Raw genomic sequence first — 15,333 nt, 5'->3', positions numbered from 1 at the left:
GTTGTTTGGCGGGTCCGGGCTGGGGATTCGAACCCGCCACCTTAGGTGTACGTGGCTGGCGCCTTAGCCAGTTGAGCCACAGGCGCCGAGCCATTCCTCTGTTTTTCAACTGGTGTCAAACTCATACAAGGGGAAAGCAATTATCACCCTTTAAAACCTCACTGATAATCTGATAATCTCCCTCTTTAACAGAAATCTAGCTTGGGTTTAGAGTCCTCCTTAAGCAGTAGTATCCATACAAATAGAATTAATATTTAGGATTAACATCTATAAAATGAATTTAAGTTTTAAAAAGTGAATCAGTTTTTAAAATGTTAAATAGTACAAGTAATACATGGATAAGGAAAAAATCATAAAGACACAGTACACAAATGACTAAAATTTAGAAAACACTGAATAAGATTATTTTTTGGATTCTTTTGAATCTGTATTCCAATAGAATATAAAATTTTACTTGGCAAACCAAGTAAATGAAGGGGCTTTCTAAGTGACATGTAGTGTTATTTTCTTCCATTTTGAAACATATCATTATTAAGGAATCAAGCTTATATTCCATGCCAGTTTTTTCATTTATAAATGTAAATACCTTTTAAAAAACATTTTACTAGGCAGTTAAGAACTGATATTTTTTGATAGCATGACTGCTGGTGATAGTTTTTTTTTTTTTCTTTTGTAAAGACAGAGTCTCACTTTATCGCCCTTGGTAAAGTGTCATGGTGTCACGCAGCTCACAGCAAACTCCAACTCCTGGGCTTAGGTGATTCTCTTGCCTCAGCCTCCGAAATAGCTGGGGCTATAGGCACCCACCACAATGCCGGCTAATTTTTTGTTGCAATTTGCTGGGGCTGGGTTTGAACCTGCCACCCTCGGTATATGGGGTGGCACCCTACCCACTGAGCCACAGGCACCACCTGGTGATAAATTTTTTTGCTTAGTTTTCATTCACTGAAAGCAGTCTAGTCTGGATAAGATTTTTGGACTGGGAATCGTGAGTAGCTCTTACTTGAGGGCAAGAACCATGTCATCACTGTATACCATGCCTAATACAGTTTGGGGCACATAATATTGTTCACTAAATATTGACCAAATGAATGAATGAAATAATGAATGAAGAATCAACAAAATAAACTGAGTCTTTCTCGAAGGTGTGGGCACAGCTTTCATTTCTTTCTGAAAGACATTAATAGGGCAAGCTATGAGGAATTGAGGCTTTGGGGCAATCAGAGGGTAACACTTCATATAAGTAAAATTTGGAGCTGGTTATACTGAACATTTAGAATAACCTTGGTAGAAAAAATGGCAAAAGGAAGACGACCGTACTAATTTTGCTTTTGCTTATAGAAAGCAGAATTTATGGTCATATGTGAGAATCTAGGGCCTTCTTTACACTTGTTCTTTATTTATTATTTTAAAAGGAACTACCTTTACCCCTTCCTCTTTTATTCTTCCCTTTCTCTGTAATAAATGTACTATTTCTCTGGTCATCTTCATATCAGGGAAAGTACCCTGATTTTCCTTGCCTATGGAAGACTATTACAGTTTAATTTTAAATGGAGCTTGTTTTTTCCTCTCATGCTCTTAATTACATTTTCTTATCTAATAAAGGTCCCCAACTCTTTCTTAATTGGCACCCTAAGTGAACTGCAATTCTGATGGTAAAATTTTTTTTGTTGTCAATTATTCATGCAACAAATGTATTTCAGGGATTTTGTTCTAAGATCCCTGAAATGAATTTTACATATCAGAAAGAGAGAAAATATTAACCAGAGGTTATTAACCAAACTGACTTTCTAATAACCATGCAGTTGGTTTGATTTACTGCATTCCCAGATCGTTTAATTTGTTTTAAAACATTTTGTACATATACAGAAAAACAGAATTGAAGAGTACTATATTTCTTTCGTGAATACTTTTTTTTTTTTTGAGACAGAGCCTCAAGCTATCCTCCTGCATAGAGTGCTGTGGCATCACAGCTCACAGCAACCAACTCCTGAGCTTAAGCAATTCTTTTGCCTCAGCCTCCCAAGTAGCTGGGAGCACAGGCGCCTACCACACACCTGGCTATTTTTTGGTTGCAATTCTCATTTGGCAGGCCTGGACTGGATTTGAATCCACCAGCTCTGGTGTGGCACCAAGCCTAGTGAATACATTTTAAACATAGTCTACATTTATTCTCTACAAATGAGTTTTTTGTTTAATGGCCCAATGATTTTGATTTTAATTCATTATTCTTGATGACAACAAAATAGGTGTCCAACCTTTTTTCTTTTCTGCTACACATTGGAAGAAAAAGAATTGTCTTAGACTATACATTAAATACACAAAAACTAATGAAAGCTGATGAACAACAACAACAAAAATGTCTTTGCATAATTTTTGCAATATCTAACATCATAGGTAAGCAAAACAGTTCTCAAATAATCTGTAAGTGGCCCATGAGCCATAGGTTGGACACCCCTGCTTGCAGGTTAATATTTTTTGCTATTGAAATTTTAACTTAATACATTTTATGATAAAGAAATCTCTCTGCCTGGTTTCTTTATATCTCTTACTTATTACTTTGTGGTCTTTAATATATAAAATAAACTCTAGGGGTGCTGGCTATTTTATTTTGGTTTATTCTTATCATTGCATTATGAGGCTAATAGAGCAGCAGTAACATTAATGATACATAGAAGTTGAATTCTCATAGTTATCATCTGTAAAAATTAGGATCTAACTTCTCTTTGAATTTTAGTATCCAGGTAAAGAAGCAACATAGACTCTATTATTATCATAATTGAAAATACAGTTGGTTTATTTTGGACAAGAAAAAAAGATTTTAGAATCATCAAAATTTTTTTCTTGAGAAGATTAGATATTTAGCTTATAATTATAATCTCTGGTTATCCCAAGAGTCATCATGCACTGTGGAAAGTAATGCAAGAGCAGTTTACTATGGTAACAAACTGCAAGTTTTCATTGTCTAATTCTAAAACAACAGTAACATGAAAACAGAACTTGTTAGTTGGCTCTGTCTACTGGCAATATGATTATTCTCTGATTAGCTACTTTGAGTGCTAAATACTGTCCTTTTCTTGGGGTAGGAGGTATTGATAAGACAGCGTATTATGATAGAAATGTTCAGAAAATGTTATGGAATTGAGAGGCATACCAACCTACTTGTGAAATTCAGCTGTCACTTTTACTCTGGTATCTCAGGTGAGTTACTTAACTTCAACTTCCTCTGTAAAATGAAAATTATAACACTTCCTTAGAGGGGTTATGAGGATGAAAGCACCCAGAGTGAGTTCTTAATCGAGTGTTAGATGTACAAGGAATATACAACATAGTAATTACGATATGCTTTGATACTGTGTCAGGTGAAATGAAGGACAAAAATGTGCAAGTGGTTGAGCTCCCCATTGTAGACAGTCTTCATCCGCGTCCTCCATATTTACCTTTGGCTGTACCAGAAGACCTCGCAGATCGACTTGTGCGTGTCCATGGTGATCCTGCAGTGTGGTGGGTGTCTCAGTTTGTCAAGTACCTGATCCGCCCACAACCTTGGCTAGAAAAGGAAATTGAAGAGGCTACCAAGAAGCTTGGCTTCAAACATCCAGTTATTGGGTAAGAATCTGATTTATTTCTCAAACGGTGATAGATAGCAGCAGGGTTATGAATCTTTACAATATGGTATGAACTTTACAATATATAGTTTAATTTTTATAGCCCTAGCAAAGAACAGAGGTTCTAGTGTTCACCTGAGAGGACAGGGAAACTGTCCTCCCTTTCTTCATTTTCACGTGTGGCAGCTGAGAAAATTGCTTAGCTGTGCTCTGCCACTGTTTCAAATGCTCCTCTGTCTTTGGCTCTGCCTCCTATTATAGGTCTCTTTCGTTTTTATTTTTATTTTCATATTTCTTGTCCCCACATCTTCCCTTGTGTCTTAGTCCTCATATGTAGAGAAGTTAGTGAACCCTAGTCTAAGTGTTAGAGCTAAACAAAGTACATATGAAACCAGAATATCAAATATTGTTTCTTGTCACAATACTTTTCATTAAAATTCAGTGGAATCATTGTTTCTACCCTACTTCATCTCTGTAGAGCATACTGAACAAGTCCACTTTCCGCAGAGAAGAGGCGATTACGAAGGACATGGGAAGGAAAAGATGATAGAATAGATGTTCGTGTAATAGTATCCACGTCTAGACTATGGTCTGGAAGGTAAAGGAGAGAAGAGCAAAGAACATGACAAAGTCACTCCAGTGAAATCAGACCTTCATTCCAGATTCATAACAAAAAGCTGGCCTCAAACTTGTCCTTAAGCCACACCACATGCTATGACCTCACAGGAAACAAATCTACCTCTTTCCTTTTCAACAGATGAGTAGTGATTTAGTAATTTGGAAGACAGATTTGAGGGACTCTTCTAATTTATAAAATCATCATATGACTTGTTATTCTTATTTCCATTACAATTATTTTGGAAGACAGATTTGAGGGGTCTTCTAATTTATAAAATCATCCTATGACTTATTATTCTTATTTCCATTACCATTATTTTGGAAACACTAAGATAATACACTAAGATGATAGAAAACTATTGAAGTAGTCAGTGCCTTATGCAGTACAGGAGAATGTAAATTTGTGTCCCTAAATTAACAATTTAGAGACCTTTCTTAAACAGATAGTATTAGTAACTGCTTGCTTTTGATAGAGTAAAACACAAAGAAAGGAAATTCATTACGCACAAAACAAAAGGTCTGGAATGGCTCCATTTACTTAAAAATAGTAAAAACCCTTAAAACGTTTGCCTCATCCTATAGGAAAAGTCCATGTGTTTTCCTTGGACAACTTTAAATTTCTACAAGCTGACAGATGCAGTGACTCTACAGAGTAAAACGAAGAAAAGAACCATGACATTAGAACTTTACAAACAGTATTTTTAAAGTTACATAATACTAACTGTGAATCCTGGTATCATTGTGGTCTCAAAAATCTTAAAAGTTATATCCAATTTTTTTGTGGATAACTGGTTGGTATTTTGCTGCCTTGTATGAAGTACAACTCTGGAATCTCCCATTTATTCCTGATTTGACAGTTACTTTGTCTATAAGAAAGGTTCTTCAAGGGTTTACTTATTTTTCTGGTTCCTGGTATATTGTTTAACCTGCAAGTATGTATGCGTTTGAGTTTTTAAAATATTATTTTGTTTTTTTTCTAATGGTGAAAATGAAAGAAAGCTGGTTAAAACTACCCATAATGCCACCATGAGTAGGGGTATAAATTGAGTACCCAGAAAACACCAAAGTGGATAAGTACATTTTCATCAGAATCTGAATTTCTCCCCCAGAGTCCATGTTAGACGTACAGACAAAGTGGGAACAGAAGCTGCCTTCCATCCCATTGAAGAGTACATGGTACATGTTGAAGAACATTTTCAGCTTCTCGCACGAAGGATGCAAGTGGACAAAAAAAGAGTGTATTTGGCCACAGATGACCCTTCTTTATTAAAGGAGGCAAAAACAAAGTAAGTTAGAGCAACTAGTGATTCTAGAGTGGGATTGTCTCTTTCAGTTATAAAGAATCCTTAATTTCTATGACTTGTGACTCTTGTTACAGTATTATTGAAGTTTTTAAAATTCAAATGATTGTGTGCTTATTAATCCAATCAAAGCATATTTTATTAGCCACATTTGATGATGCCTTTTAATAAGAAGTCCAAAATGTGGGCGGTGCCCGTAGCTCAGTGGATAGGGCGTCAGCCACATACACTGAGGCTGGAGGGTTCAAATCCGGCCTGGCTCAACTAAAAACAACAATGACAACTGCAAAAAAAAAAAAAAGGAAAAGCCAGGCATTGTGGTGGGCACCTGTAGACCCAGCTACTTGGGATGCTGAGGCAAGAGAATCACTTGAGCCCAAGAGTTTGAGGTTGCTGTGAGGTATCTTGCCATGGCATTATACCAGGGGGACAGCTTGAGACTCTGTCTCAAAAAAAAAAGGGTAGATGAACTTATGTCCACAATGAATGATAATCATTATTATCATTCACCCACTTCTCGGCACCAAAATCTGCATTAGTCTGCTAGAGCTGCCATGACAAAACACCACAGACTGGACGGCTTCAATAAGAGAAGTGATTTCTCACAGTTCTGGAAGCTGGGAAGTTGAAGGTAAAGGTGCTAGCAAGGTCTATTTTATTTTCTCTTGGTTTTTAGGCAGCCTCTATTTTGCTGTGTGCTCAGATGACCTCTTCTTCGTGTGTGCAGGGAGAGAGCCCAAGCTCTCTTGTATTTCTTCTTAGAAGGACACAATTCTATCATGAGGGCCCTGACCCTTATAGACCTCATTTACCCTAATTACTACCCAGAGGTCCCATTTCCAAATACCACCACATTAGGGTTAGAGATTCAAATTATGAATTTGGGGGGTACATAAACATTCAGTTCATAACACTAACCAGGTATACAGAACTATTAGCAGTCAAACACACCAGGGGCTTACGCTTTTGATCTCACTACTTTGACTAACAGTTACAGGCAGCTGAACACATATGTAGATAAAGAGTTTTTGTGATATAAAAATTTCTGGATTTGGGAGTATTCTAAAGAAAGGTAAAGAGTCAAAATAAGAGTTTTAAGTTCAGGTGCAGTGGCTCATACCTGTAATCCTAGCACCCTGGGAGGCCAAGGTGGGAAGATAGCTCGAGGTCAGGAATTTGAGACCAGCCTTAGCAAAGCAAGACTCCATCTCTACTGTAAATAGAAAAACTAGCCACCTATGGTAGCATGCATCTATAGTCCCAGCTACTCGGGAGGCTGAGGCAAGAAGATTGCTTGAGCCCAGGAGTTTGGGGTTGCTGTGAACTAGGCTGAGACTATAGCACTCAAGCCCAGGTGACACAGCAAAACTGTCTCAAAAAAGAAAAAAAAAAAAAGGATGAGTTTTATCTGTGGAAGATTAAGATTATTAGTATATATTGAACAATAACCACAATTTTTTGAGCCTGCCTATATTTTAGGCACCATGCTAGGTGCTGAGGATTCCATGATAAGCAAGACACACCCTGCTCTTAAGGACTTCTCAAATCTAGTGGGGGAACAGACAGTTACACTACAATGTGAGTAATATTATTACGGGGCTAATTAACATAGGGTGTTAGAAAACCACGTAGACAAAGCACTGATTCTAATTGTGCTTTTCTTTTCCCTTCCCTTCCCTTCCCTTCCTGCCCTCTCCCTCTCCCCGTCTCTTTCCTTTCTTTCTCTCATTCTGTTGCCCAGGCTAGAGTGCTATGGCCTCAGCCTAGCTCACAGCAACCTCAAACTCCTGGGTTCAAGCTATCCTCTTGCCTCAGCATCCTGTGTACCTAGGACTACAGGTGCCCACCACAACACCCAGCTAGTTTTTCTACCTTTAATAGAGTTGGGAGTCTTGATTTTACTTAAGCTGGTCTGGAACTCTTGAGCTCAAGCGATCCTTCTCCCTTGATCTCCCAGAGTTCTGGGATTACAGGTGTGAGCCACTGTGCCCAATCTTACTGTACTTTTCTTATCATAGGATCTAGGTGAACCTGGAGTTGGCCTTCATTTACTATAAACAAATAAATAAAGGATATATTCGATGTATAGGAAAGAGAAGGAGAAAGCAGAAAACTGTAGTCTTACTTCTACTCAGATACCATCTCCTCCAGAAATCATTCCTGGAGCCTCGACCAGGCTGTTTGGCTCCTCTGTGCATGCCTGTGTCTTAGTGGTTAGCATCTGCTTGCTTCTGTCTTTCTCACTAGACTATAGGCCCTGTGGACATAATACCTAGCTCTAGAACTGTCCAGTCAACACTAAACTGTGTTGATTTCAATCTCATCAGCTTGAAAACATTAGCTGTTAATCATTTAATCTATTTGGCTATTAAATTAATGTATTTATTGGTCTCTTTTCTATAACACCAATGGGAGTGGGGAAAAGAAACAAATTTAGAATAAAGACTATAAGGTAGGAATTAATCCAGATCACTGGATAATAATTTAAATCCTATTTCTACAGCCAGAGAATCCAAATTAACCTGATGCAAATTGCCTTTTTATTTTAATAAAAATAAAATTTGTGTATGTGTGTATACACAAAAGGCCAATAAGTTTATCAGCCAAGTATAAAAATAAATTAATGTAAGAGTTAGGGATTAAATGAATATTTGGGCACAAAACACAAAAAATTTTCACAAATACCTTTCCAGTTTTAATGGTCAAGCCTACTAGAGAAAAGCCAAGAAGAAATAGTTCACCATGGTACTTCATTTTAAAACACCGGACTGAATTTGTGGCTTGGTTGAAGAAAAAGATATTATTGTAATTTTGTCTACTCTTTCCCTTGCTCTTAAATGCATCACAAGCTTTTTTCCTTTTCTTTGATTAGAAAAATAATTCATGTTCCTTAGAAAATATGGTAATTGGTAAATACATAAAGAAGGAAAAAATATTATCCACAATCCCATTTATATAGTCGCGTTTTTTATAGTCATGCACCACATAACCAACTACAGACCACGTATGTGATGGTGATCCACCAGATTATAATACAGTGTTATAATATTGTATTTTCTACTATACCTTTTCTATGGTTAAATATTTTTAGATATACAAATATCATTATAGTTTCCTACAGTATTTGCTACAGTAATAAGCTATACAAGTTCGTAGCCTGGGAGTGATAGGTTGTACCATGTAGGTTAGCTGTGGTATATACATATAGCCTAAGTATGGTATAGATGGCTTTACCACCCAGGTCACGTATATACACTCTATGATGTTTACATAATGAGGAAAGTACCTAATGACACATTTCTTAAAACTTACCTCTGTTATTTGAAGTCTTTTTAATTTACTACAGTAATTAGATCCATTTTCCCAGGTGGCTAAAAATGTCATTGTAGATACTTTTTTAATGTCTACATATCCACTATATGACTATGTCATTGCTTACTTGACCAGCCATTTCTCTAATATTGAATTTATAGGTTATTTCTATTTTTGCACTCTTATAAATAATGCTATAAAGTATGCCAAAAATTATCTGCATTATTTACTTAAGCTAGATTTATAGACTTGGAAGTACTTTGATAAAAGAATATAAACATTTTATAGCTTTGATCTATAGCACAGCCCAACATTTTTATACCAGATAATAGTTGGCAATATCTACCTGTATTTCAGGAATAGTAAAACTTGAGTTTCCTCTTTGTAGTCAACAGCTATAACTCCTCTCCCTGTGGTAGTCCAGGTAGCAGTTTTCTCCATATTTTGTCATAAATGTAGTAGTTGAATTTTATGGATATTTTTTCCTCTTTAAAAATCTTTTTATTTTAATTTTCTGTGTCATTTCAAAGATATTCTTAGAAATTGAAATGCTGTTTCTTTTTTATTTATTCTTCTACTTAAATGTTTTTCCACTTTGAATTAACTCTGCTTTAGATTGGTTTTGATACCTAACCAAATCATAAGGCCTCTGTCATTGTTTTAGGAGATCAAAAGCATGAATTAATCTCCCCACGAGTATATAGTGGCCAGGACAATCATTTTAAGACTTTATTTCTTCAAGAGCATAAAGAAATGAATTAAACTTAAATGATGTATAGGGTTCACACAGAAGAAAATCTATTTTCTGGGTAGCTTATCTTTAAAAAAAGGGTCAAAATCAGCTTTACACACATGGCTTCTATATGAAAATTGAGAAGTTAATGCTTTGTAGCTTGATATCACATACACCTCAGATGTCTTTAGGTTAGAGTGCATTCACTAAGGAGATTTCACCGCCAGCATCCCAGTGACTGTGGCAGTCATTCTAATGTGGCAATACCTTAAATAATTCACTATTAGAGTGTTTAAATTACAGAATTATTGGCAGTCAAAGAAATAAGAGCTATTAGAGTTGGCTATCTCATACTGTATTCTAAGATTATAGATACGAGATAGGGTGAAACAGGAAGAAAAAATCTCCCAGAGAAAATATTTACATAGTTTGTTCTTTATAAAAAATGTTGGAGAAGCTCTTCCTAAAATTAGGTACATTAAAATGAGTAAAGGCAAGAAAAATTGTTAGAAAGTTTTGTAAAGTCTTTTCCCTGCTAAATGAAGACTCATCCATGAGTCGTATATTTATTCACTATTTCATTGATCTGTAATTTACGGGACACAGTACAGGGCAGTACTGTGTAGGAATACAAAGACAAATGAAAGGTAATATATAGCCCCCTCTCTCCAAGTATCTAGCTGGTCGCTAATATACATGTGACAGATAATTACAGTATAGTTAGATAAGTGTCCTGAAGGTGACAGGACACCTTTTTTTTTTGCTAATTTCAGTGAAATCACAAAGAGGACTATGTGGCAGGGTGCAGTGGCTCTTGCTTGTAATCATAGCACTATGGGAGGCTAAGGCGGATAGATTGCCTGAGCTCACAGGTTCAAGACTAACCTGAGCAAGAGCGAGACCTCATCTCTAAAAATAACTGGGCGTTGTAGCAGGCGCCTGTAGTCCCAGCTACTTGGGAGGGAGGCTGAGGCAAGAGAATCGCTTGAACCCAAGAATTTGGGGTTGCTGTGAGCTGTGATGCAATGACACTCTACAAAGGATGAAAAAGTGAGACTCTGCCTTAAAAAAAAAAAAGACAAAGAAGATTAGTTCTCTCAGTTTGGAGCAAAACATCAGACAAAAAATTTGCCAGTAGTTTATTACTGCAAGCTAATCTTTTATGGGTGATATAGAAATAAATTTGTGCAACCTCAAGGTAGAAGAATTCCTCTGCTGACATACTTGAGGGCAAAAGGGAAGAAGCTTGTCTGTGCAGACAGTTCCATGTTCATTGTTAGCAGTGCAAAATCTCCTTTTCCATTGTTTACTTTGTTTTTATTTGTTTTTCTACTGTTGATATTCTTCATGAAACCATCATTTACATATAGATATAGGCCTGAGGACCTACAGTTTGGTTCTAGAGAAAGTTAAGAAGGCCATTATTAGCCTTGCTTGTCAGTAAATGAATCCACCCCTTTCTTTGTTTCACTGAGCAAACTAAATATGTCAATATTTTCTCTGGGAGATTTTCAAAGGCTTTTTTTTGTTTTCTGTTTCACCTCATCCCCAATCTCCACAATCTTGGAATACCTATCAAATAGCCAACTCCAGTACTTATTTTTTTGACTGACTGCAATTGATTCTATGACTTAAACACTGTGAAAAGTAACACTATTAGACACCTGAGCCATGCTGACAAAGTTAGTTTTTATGCAGGGATAAAACCTATATTAGTTTTATCAGTTCCCCTTCTCGTCCAGCCTCCAGCATTTTCATATTTATTTGTTGCTGTTTCTACTCCATGGTTGGGTGTGCAGCTTCATGGGGACCACGTTAAAAGTATTTCTGGTTGTTTTGTTTTTAGAACAAATGCAACATTTTTTTTATCTCACTGATTCTGATCTAAGTAGGGGAAACCATAAAAAATAATGAGACCAAATAGATGTGAGCACTGAACACCAGTCTGAAATGGTGCTCAGAGACTTTGTCTTTACAGTCATTACAGAGAGGCAAAGAGGAAACGCTCCTCGGTGGCCATGAAAGAAAGAGAAATCTGAAGCAGCTGTTAGGGAATCAGGAAAAGTCCCTAACAGATAGCACTCACTTGTTCATGTATTCATTCACACAGGATGGTGTGAAGTGCTAGGTGCTGTGATACAGAGAATGTAAGGCATGGTCCTAACCTTTGGGGAATTATGTTTGGAAGGCAGGCACGTAAACTGACTCTGAATGTTTCAGGCTTTCTAAATAGGAACTATTATTCTTCCAGCACATATGCATTCATCCTTTATTTTATTCCAGATTCTCTTCTCAATGCTGAGAATAATATAGTGAACAAAGCAGAGTAAGTGCGTCCCTTTATAGCACTTATATTCCGGTTAGGGATAATGGAGGTGGGGGATGGATGCAGTTGGGGAGAAGGAAAACAGTAACTACATATTATATCAAATGAGAGCAAAAGCTTTGAAGAAAAATTAGGCAAATAAAAGGAATAGGGATTGCCAGACTCCTCACTGATAAGGTGGTAATTGAGCAGAGATCTAAAGAACTCAGGAATAAAATCAGGTGGATGTCTAAGGGAAGAGTGTTTAATAATCAGAGCTAATATCACTTAATTCTTAAGGAATTACATAAAATAGGTATAATTATTATCCCCCTTTTGTGTAATTTCCCAAGATTTGCAACTTAAGATCTACATTATGCATTGAGAAAATGATTCACTCTATGTTAGAGGACAATTAAACCTCTAGTTCAGAGTGTAATAATTTGAACATACAGTTGACTTTTTTGTTTGGGTTTTTTTTTTTTTTTTTTTGAGATAGAGTCTCACTTTGTAGCCCTCGGTAGAGTGCTGTGGCATTAGAGGTCACAGCAATCTCAAACTCTTAGGCTTAAGAGATACTCTTGCCTCAGCCTCCCAAGTAGCCAGTAACTGGTACTATAGGCACCCGCTACATCACCTGGCTATTTTTAGAGACAGAGTCTTACTCTTGGTTAGGCTGGTCTCTAACTCATGAGCTCAGGTGATCCACCCATCTCAGCCTCCCAGAGTGCCAGGATTACAGGCATGAGCCACTGTGTCCAGACCATACAGTTAACTTTTTAAAAAAATATCCTGTTTAATATTTTTAAGCACATATCCTATCATAAGCAAGACAACCACAATATTACTTGGTGGATATCTATAATAAATTTGCTTTTATGAGTTTATTAGAATGGCCTTTCCATTATCATTTTTTTTCACAATGATGCTTTATAGAATGTCTCTATAGGGTCATTTCATTATTGGCATAGTCCATAGTTGATCACAACTATTACATAGTTAATCACAAAGAAATATAGAGAAATACAGAAAAACACATTCAAGGTGTTAAGGCCAGAAATTTAACAATGTCATAAAAAGTTGGGAAACTGGGACTCTGATATAGTAACTAAGAATGTGGCCTTTTCCAGTAGTAGGCTGAGATTTCAGAAATGTTCAGATTTTTGAAATCCAGAAATACACTCATCAATTCTAGATGAAAACATGGATTAATATTCACAGTGGTGATAAAGGAGTTTAACAGATACCAAACTCCTCACCAATAAGGTGGTGTTATAACTGATCGAGCAATGTGCACTTCCAATGCACTTTTAGGACTCCCCACATTCGTGTAATCAGGTTGGGTGGCTTTTCCCCCTCAGAATATTATGGGGAGACAAATGTTTTGGTTACATGGATTTCTTTTGGTAGCATTACCATTATTGTTTAAGAGTAAATAGATGGTTCTTCAAGAAGGAAATTAAGTTAGGACTATTGGTTCTCAAACTTTTTAAAAATATTCATCTCATAACTTCTTTGATATTATCAATTTATAATATCAATGAAGAAGACATTTACAAAGTCTAACACAAATCTGAATTATCACAAATTCTAAATTAAAAATTTAAATGAAGTTTTATCATGACATTTATATTCTGGAGGAAAAGCTCAGTGAACAAATACAAAAGCAGTTTAAATAAACTCTTAAAAGTTATTTGTTACAAAGAACAAAGAGCCTTCAGTTTTCAACTCTTTGATGAATTTATAAAGACCATTTTGATGTCTGTGTTTTATGTGATCTGTCAATAATGCTTTGCATACAGAACATTCTAGAATGGTTTTTGCCCACTGATGTCTTTAAAGATGGCTCATGAACTGCACTATTGAGTGCCATAATCGAAGTTCTCCTTACTGTTAGAAAAAGAGAAGCTCATTGCCAAAGTAGGATACCATGATTTCAGTGACCATGAATAAATTTATTTCTTTTTTCAGGTACCCCAATTATGAATTTATCAGTGATAATTCTATCTCCTGGTCAGCTGGACTACATAATCGATACACAGAAAATTCACTTCGGGGTGTGATCCTAGATATACATTTTCTCTCACAGGCAGACTTCTTAGTATGTACTTTTTCATCGCAGGTAAGTGTTAGTAGGGCTTTCTAAAATGACTGATATTTCTGGTGATAGGAGCCAAATTATTTGTGTGTCTGTGTGTTTTTAATGTTATGTTATCATGACTTGGGTACAGTTTTCCTTGTATTTTGTAATGATCTCTTTTGTGCCAAAATGAAAAGATCTCATAAAGTAGGTATTTGAGCGCACTGAATGTTTAGTGGTTTGCCAGCTATAGTTGAAAACATCTCCCCTGAAGCTGGTTATGTGAGTTGTTTAGAGTACTTGGCTTGTTCACAGAATTTAACAGAAATAGCAAGTAATTAAGCTTACCTAATACATTCCTAATTTTGCATACAGTCAATATATGACCAAAATCCATCTATTTCTAGACATCAGTGCATTGATACTGAGAAGCTTAAATGCTTTAAATGATCACTTTATAGAAAAGAAGAAAGAGTAAGTATAATTCTTTTTCAAGTTGTATTAAATTTCTATGAAGCAAGAAATTGTGCATTAAATCTAAGCAATACAATATCATCATCATTTGTTTAATTGTTGTAGGCAATTATATTTCATGGGTTTGGTGTGTGTGTATGAGCGGTCCAATCAGCCTCATATGCCCTGTGGAATATTAGTATAACAATATTTATTGTGGATTTTTTTCCACTCTCTCATTTATGCACATTTTATTGGTTAGTTCATTCAGCCAGCTGTTAAATAACTATTCGTGCTCAAAGGTATACTAGGTACAGAGGGGACTTCAAAGGAGATTGAAGATACAGTTCTTGCCCCAGTCCAGAATCTAATAAGCAAAATACGCAATGTGAAATAACTAGAGAATAATTAGCAAACAACATAAATTGGTATAAAATAAATGTATATTTAAATTCTGAGAAGAAGTAGAGAAAAGAAAATGGTGAAAAAGGAAAGCCACATCATTTTCATGGGAATATACTTCAGAGAGAATAAAGAAATGGACAGTTATTGTTCTTTTTTAATTAAATGATAGCTGTATACATTAATGCAAACATGGGGTACAGTGTGGTGTTTTCATATACAATTTGAAATATTTTCATCAAACTTTGTGTCATTTACTTAGTTATTGTGTTAAAACATTTATACTCTAATTCTAGAAAAATTCACTTGTACCCTTGTTAGACAGACCATATAGGTGATCTTTCCAGTCACCCTCCCACCACCCATCCGCCCTTCTTCCCTCCCCTCCCCCACCCCCTCCCCATATTCTTGGGCTAGAATTAGGTTGTAGCTTTCATTTGAGAACTATAAATTAGTTTCATAATAGGGGTGTGTACATTGGATACTTTTTCTTCCATTCTTGAGATACTTTGCTAAGAAGA

General features: G+C 36.1%; 1 protein-coding gene across 4 annotated transcripts in view; it reads left to right on the top strand.

Annotated features, from left to right (window-relative positions):
* Positions 1 to 15,333, top strand: part of FUT8 (fucosyltransferase 8) — a 287,292-nt gene that overhangs the window by 261,438 nt on the left and 10,521 nt on the right. For all 4 annotated transcript variants that reach the window (XM_023517616.1, XM_023517617.1, XM_023517618.1 and 1 more), the window contains 3 exons: positions 3,363 to 3,609; positions 5,336 to 5,512; positions 13,849 to 13,999. In XM_023517616.1, the coding sequence (XP_023373384.1) occupies positions 3,363 to 3,609; positions 5,336 to 5,512; positions 13,849 to 13,999 (575 nt within the window). The remainder of the gene's footprint in view (positions 1 to 3,362; positions 3,610 to 5,335; positions 5,513 to 13,848; positions 14,000 to 15,333) is intronic.

This window comes from Otolemur garnettii, unplaced genomic scaffold, assembly GCF_000181295.1.
Source record: "Otolemur garnettii isolate 467f Iridium unplaced genomic scaffold, OtoGar3 scaffold00115, whole genome shotgun sequence".
Classification (NCBI taxonomy): domain Eukaryota; kingdom Metazoa; phylum Chordata; class Mammalia; order Primates; family Galagidae; genus Otolemur; species Otolemur garnettii.
The sequence above is the reverse complement of the archived record's forward strand: the minus strand, read 5'-3'. Positions and strand labels throughout refer to the sequence as shown.